Source organism: Tiliqua scincoides, chromosome 4 (genome assembly GCF_035046505.1).
Source record: "Tiliqua scincoides isolate rTilSci1 chromosome 4, rTilSci1.hap2, whole genome shotgun sequence".
Taxonomy (NCBI): domain Eukaryota; kingdom Metazoa; phylum Chordata; class Lepidosauria; order Squamata; family Scincidae; genus Tiliqua; species Tiliqua scincoides.
Window position 1 is genome coordinate 202,169,778 of NC_089824.1, and position 7,114 is coordinate 202,176,891.

The 7,114-nt window shown below is 44.9% G+C and overlaps 1 protein-coding gene across 1 annotated transcript in view; it reads right to left on the bottom strand.

The window, feature by feature from the left end:
* LOC136649172 (thyrotropin-releasing hormone receptor-like) overlaps positions 1–6,790 on the bottom strand; it is a 36,695-nt gene extending 29,905 nt beyond the window's left edge. Inside the window, 1 exon segment of the mRNA XM_066625619.1 lies at positions 5,981–6,790. Coding sequence (XP_066481716.1) covers positions 5,981–6,790 — 810 coding nt within the window.
* Positions 6,791–7,114: the final 324 nt, after the last annotated feature.

Genomic DNA, 7,114 nt, shown 5'->3' on the forward strand with positions numbered 1-7,114 from the left:
TTTATAGAAATTTATGTGAAATAATTTACTTGATATTAGCAAAAGATGATTGGTTCATTTTCAATTTTTGAATGATTTGCTTCTTTCTTTCAAATGTATATGGGGTAAGTGATGATAAAACATACCCCTTCTCCCCCCCCCACCCAAAAAGTATAACCATTTTTGTGTGTGTGTGTTATGTGGAGTTTTATCTCTCTTTGTTTCTTTTTCTCAATACAGTTTTCATTTTGCAATGATCTAATCCACTCATGGCACAAAAACATTATTTTTCATTATTTCATTATTTTTTTTTCCCTTGTGCCTGTTCCATAGAAAATCCTTCCCTTCATCAAGCTATCCTATACAGCTGGCAGTTTGCAAAATCAAGACACTTGGAATCAGGAGCAAGAGAAAGGGGACGTTCTCCCCCTGCTGGGAAAATCCTGGTATTGCCATTCCTAAATACACAGGCATACATTCCACGCCATGAGATATACAGTATTTTAGTATGTAGGTTTTATCAAAATATGCCCAGATCATATATTAGTCTTTTCAGGATACTCACATAAGATTCACTGCAATAGGAACAAAATATGCCCAGGTCATTTATTAATCTTTTCAGGATATTCTCATAAGATTCTTTACAATAGGAGCCACACTGTGTTCCATCCCTACACAATCAAAGAGAAATGGTCTTGTGGTAGGGGGAAGGAGACGAGACAAGCTATTGTCTCTCCATTTTTAAAAATATCTGGATATAAACAGGTAGCGCAGAGGAGAAAAACACACACAAGTTTCATTGCCTCAGTTCAAGGGGAATAACATGGAGCTGGAAAAGGTATCGAAAAGAGCAACTGAGATGGACAACTTTTCTCTGAAAAAAGGACTGAAGCATTTATGACTTTAGTTGGGGGGGGGAGAAGGACAGTTAATCTGCAACCTCATCAACAGAACAGAGAAACTGCAGAGAGAAAAATTTGTTTCCCTCCAGCCCTGTTCTAAAGACATATTCAGGGTCAGCGAACATACACACAAGAGAGTGCGGCTGAATGTTTGCATGGTGTCAATGCAACTAGAAGTACAGTATACAAATGTAGATCTCTCTCCTTAGGACTGGGAAAATCACCTTTGCCATGCAGACATTCAAGTGTTGCGCATAGATCAGCTGTGATCCTGCCTCCCCCTTTACATGCGTTCATTCATTCAGAATATGTTGCAATAGTAGGTCTTTTGTGTCCTAATCATAAAATCTCAGGTTACTCCAAACTGTGACATACTCCAAATTTAAAAAAAAAAAAATTGCCAGTATGTTCAGGCAGACAGAAGACTGTCTTGCTTCATATAATGGCAGACTTGTGACATCCACTGCCACAAGATATGATGATGGCAATAAGGAGAGGCATTTTGCAACACTTCCCTATTTGTGAGCTTCCATAGGCTTCTGACTGGTCATTCTTGGAGGCAGAGTTCCATAGCGGAAGGATCTTTACTCGATTCAGCAAAGCAATGTTCGTATTTTCTCAGATATGGTTGCGTCATGGGCAATGAGAAAACAACATAGCTTTGAGGCAGAGACATGAAGACATCACATCAACAAGCCAAATGTACTTATTGCACAGTTCACTAAGAGGGTGAAAGGGCCCTTTGAATGGGATTGGAAGCTGCCTGTCTCTGTTGTTTCCCTGCTTTTTTTCCCCCTTCCTCCCTCAAAGTTAAGCAATTATCTTAAATTAGAGAAGTTAATTAAACCTGATCTCAGTTTGGAGAGAGCCACTCTGGTTAGGCATTGTGCAATCTCACACTCTTCTAATCAGGCAGTTAATTTGCAATTAGATGGCAACAATCATGGCCTTGCCTCTCACAGTTCACTCTCTCTCTCTTTTTTTTTTTTTTTTTTTTAAAGGAAAGCACTTTTCTGCTGTGATTATATCAATGCCCCTTTTCGAGGACAGTGAGGTGCTGGTGAGGCATTCAACCACTGCAGCTGAAAATAGCAAGTGGGAGTGAGGAAAAATGCCCTCAAAAACTGTTCTCAGTTCTCTTCCTCTTCCTGGTACTTCCACCAATCACAGAGTTGAACACCTAGCTCTGCTCCCTGTACTAAGGAGGACACCCCCAGGACATCCCCAACAGGGGGCAGAGATTCTGTTTTAACTCCGCAGAATGGTATCAATAAAACCAGGAAAACAAACAGAAGGTGGCACCTCTGTTCACACTTAAATCTCTTCTTGTGCCTCTTTCCCAGGTGCTAATTCCTCCTGAGAAATCCCTGCTTTCATGCCTTTAGAAAGCACCAGTGTCTGTTCTCCAGGTGCTTGTAAAAGATCCAGTGTGGTTTTTTTTGTAGCATATTATTTCATTTTCCCTGCAATTGTTTTTTTTAAGTGTTATAAAATGATTGATCAGCTTCTTTAATACAGCAGCTGTGAATCAGGAAACCTACAATTAAAAATCTCACTTCTGCTTCAGGTTGTCTTTCTCTTTATATCAAAGTCATGTGCCTGGCAGAAAGAATGAGTTAAACATTCTTATACAAGTTGGAAAGGACTGAAGGCCCAATCCTATCCAACTTTCCAGCACAGGTACAGCCACAATACAGCCCAGAGGTAAGGGAACAATGTTTCCTTATCTTGATGAGGCCTTTGTGACTGTGTCCCCACCACAGGATTCAGCGCATGCCCCATTGGCACGGCTGCACCAGCACTGGAAAATTGGATAGGATTGGACTCTCAGGATCCCTCTTTACATTGCTCTTGGTACTTTGACATTACTGCCTAAGAGCCCAATCCTGGGCTTGCATCACCAGCACTCCACTGGCGGCAAGTGTTGCAAACATGCAGTAAAGCATGTTTGCGGCCCTCAGTGCAGGTCCAACACCAGTGCTAGCTCAGCATCAGCCGGTGCTGGGCTAGTGCCGGTGGATCAACGGTGCTCTGCAGTTGCCCGAACTGCTGGGCAGCTGAGAGGGAAGTGGAGGTACGGGGGGAGGTGGGGAGGATGTGTTCCAGGGTGGGAAGAGGGTAGGGAGCAGGCATGGGGGGAGAGGGAGTGGGGCAGGGTTAGGCTCTTGATTCTTCAGCAGCCTAAGGGTTGCTGCAGAATCAAGTGGCCCCATTGCAGGGCTACCTGCCTTACCTGGGGGAAGGGGACAAAAGTTGCCTTCTCCCAAGGTGCTGTCACTGCTTCCCAGTTATCACTTCCCAGGGCAGTCATTTTCAGAACTGCAGCAGCTCTGTGCTCCAGGCAGCATATGATTGCGCTGTAAGCCAGTGGTTCCCAAACTGTGGGTCCTCAGGCTAACTAATTGCCTCAAGCCTTGAGGCTATTCAAATATCAGATACTGTAGCTGCTAATAACCTGCAAACTGCTCAGCTGCTGCAGTTTGCAAGCATGTGTAAATATAGAGAGATAAATGTTAATCCATTTCTGCTTAGCCCACAAGTGTACTCATTTGATCCCTGTCACATATATGCACCGTTGGGAAGAGATTGCTTAAGGGTCCTTTTTCTGGTTGTAATTACAAACAAACAAACTTTTATTTCTAGATCTCCTTTTTTAAAAGTCTGGTAAACTTAGGTGGGTCCCAATAGAGTGTTGTTTAAAAAAAATGGGTCCTGTTGCAAAAAGGTTTGGGAACCACTGACCTAAGTGGTCAGAGAGTACTGTCTGCATCCTAGGCAGGTCTACTCAGAAGTAAGCTCTATGGTGCTCAATGGAACTTTGTCCTCCAGGTAAGTGCAGCCAGAGGGTTCAGGCCAAAGGATCAGAGGAATACATTGAGAATATCATCATGATCACCAAATTGGATACAGTGCACAATGACTTGTTTGATCAGCAGTTCCTACTGAAAAATATTGTGTCAGGCCAGACCAGCATTCTTCCTTACTACATGGTGCAGTTTTTTGTCCTTCATTGTTCCTGGACAAAGAATCTCATTGTCCCTACATATGTGTTTTTGTTTTCTCCTGATTTTGCATAATGCATAGAAATGACCTACTTTTCAATAACTTGATTGGGGGGGGAAGGTGTAGGGGGGGGAAGACCTTTTGATGGAACCATGATATAGCAAGAAGCTTTCAGCAGACTTGTATAAATGCCCCTCTCTGATATTATCCATATTATAGATGGGTTCTGAAACTGGAAGTTAACAGCTTACTAAAGAGCCACCTAGTGAGCTCATGGCTGAGGAAGCACATTTAGATTCCATTAGAAATAGAAGTAGCATCTGCTGTGTAAAACCAACCAGCAGATAAAATGAATGTGCCCAAGGCAGAGGTGGAGTAAATGCCATGGAGTACAAAGTGTTCAGTCCAAACCAGAATTTAATGAGGTATAAGAGATCCTGTTTTCCAAATGTAGGAAGCAGAGTGCACCTGGTAACCTGTGATGGGATGAGTTGTGGACCTCATCTTTTGCAACCCTCAGGCACAGATCACATGAAAGTCTTCCTGTCAAGATGCATGACTTTCTCTCCCATCAGCAAATGCATTCACCTGTAGCAATTCCAAGTGACACCAAGCTCTACCACTTCATCTTTTCCCAGCATTAAACTAGAGGAAGCCCTGGTGAGAGCACCAGGAAGGCAAGGGGAAATGATATCTCAGAGGCCCTTGCATCAAGGTCCATTTTGACAGGCAATATCAATCACCCTCAGATAATGTCACTGCTCGGGAGTAAATGATTTGAAGGCATGCCCACCGCCTGAGAGAAAGGAGACTGAAAATGTCAACACAAGTCACTACAACAAAAGACCAGTCAGGAATAGGAAGTAAAACCCGTTTTTCTTTAATATACCTCTAGCTGCTGAAAACAGAATTGTATCCATGGGCTCAGTCTGGGCATATAACCAGCTGGACACAAACCAGGATCACCGAGCACAGTTTTTTTTAAGCACTTGTCCTATGCTCACCATGCACCTAGGTGAGCATGTGAACAGGATCACTCAGTTTTCCCCTTTTTCACCAGTGACACAACATGTGGAGACAAGATACGTTCAACTCTTTGAGTCTCGTTTACTCCTCCCCATTCTTTTTTCCTATATCCATGATCCTTTAGCAGCTCAATGTCATGTCCCCAGTGCTATACGCAACTCCTACGGCTTTCCTATGGCCGTTCCTATTTCTCCCTCTGCTCTTTTAATCTCCCATAGTGGCGCAACCCAGAGTCCCTCTTGTCTTCCATTCCAACCTAGACCCTCCTAATGTCCCAGAGTTGCTTTCAATCCTCAGACTGGTATCTCAGCACTGTGAGACTCAAATGCCTCCTCATTCAAGCTTAAGGCTTTCAAATTCCAGATACTTTATTTGGTCTTTCCTATTAGATTAGCTCCCCTAAACTAAACTACATGGGGAGATTAGCTCCCCATCTAAATCCAATGCCCCATATTCAATCTTACCCTCCCTGCCTTGATTAGAAACCTGTGCACATTCTGTGTCTATATATTTAAAGATGTGCACTCCCAAGATCCCATTTGTGTCCAAAGACTGGCCAGAAACCACAGGAGGTGTTTTGCTGATAAAGTACCTCTAAGAAAAGAGGCCACCTGGGAATCACATGTGGTTTACGCTAAACTCTTTTGGAGGAAAAAAGAGAGAAATGAAAATGTCATCTAACTCTTCCCTGTATTGTTGCTCTGCATTGTTGCTCCTTTGCTGCGTGACATGACGTACTTAGAATCATACAGCATTTGAGCTGAAGGGTACCTTAGAGGCCATCTAATCCAACCCTCTTCTCAGCATAGGCAACCATTATGCCAAGTGACCTGGATCAGCCCTGGTATGCAGATAATGCTGCTATTACCAGCACTGGGGTAGGGACACCATTTGGATTCTCTGCTCCAGACACCAAAATGTCTCAAGCTGAATATTGGGTGATCCTCACACAAGTACAATCCATGCTGAAGGTCAGTGTGCCCATAGGATGCTATGTAGCCCACCCCACATGCCCTGCCCACACATGCATCTCCTATCTGCAACAACCCTTGAAAAGTAGCAAGAAGAACCTGTTTCCTGGAGCTCAGGGCCCCCTTGTTCCCCCGGCAGGAGAGCTTCATGGAGCTGGAGGTGCTGATGGAGCTCTCGTGTTTGCTCAGCCTGCTTGCATGCTGTGGGGTGGCAGGCAGCGGGTTCATGAAGAGGATGCGGGCAATGAGGCCATAGAGGACAGTAGCCAAGCCCAGGGGGATGACATAGAAGATGGTGAAATCCAAGAAGTAGATGGGCATGTAGAGGTTTCTGGAGACACGATAGCCACAGTTGACTTGTGTGCCATCAGCAAACATGACTTGAGATGTGTCCACCAGGAAGAACCACATGAGGCAGTAGAGTGAGGTGAAGAGCCACACACAAGCTATGATGCGCTTGGCCCGGGCCACAGTGCAAAGTAGCTGGGCCTTGATGGAGTGGCAGATGGCAATGTAGCGCTCCACTGTGAAGGCTGTTATGGAGCATGCTGAGATGTTGATGCCCAGATACTGCAGGTAGGTAATGCACAGGCAGCCTGCATAGCCATACACCCAAGAGGCCACCACTTCGGAGATGTTGGGCAGCCCTGCTGCCAGCAGCACAATCAGGTCAGCCACAGCCAGGCTTACTAGGTAGCAGTTGGTGGGGGTCACCATGTGTTTGGTGCGAAGGACCACCATGACCACCATGACATTGCCTGCAATGCCCACCCCACAGATCAGCAGCACCAGCAAGATGGTGACCACCTGCACCTCCAAAGACAACTGGGGCATCTTGCCCAAGAGAGTCTGGTTTGCACTGGCATTGCTCACTGGGGTTCCAAAGAAGTCCCAAGACTGGTTCTCCATCAGCAGATCCCAGGACCGTCCTCCTTGACAGCGATGGTAACAAAGCCTGATCGGGGCTCCCAAAGGAATTTCAATAAATCTCCTAGACCAGCAGAAGGAGAGAGAAAAATGAGCTGATTAGACCTGAGTCGGTGGGTCTAATGGTTAAGAGCATGACCTGTGAGCCAGATAGTCACAACTCAAATCACAGCTCAGCCATGAACTCACTGGGTGCCTTAGGTGAACCTGTTATATCTCAACCCCCCTTTCCCCCATATATGGGAACAACAACACAGGCTACCTTACATGATGGTTGTAAGGATTATTGAAATCTTTGAATCCCTG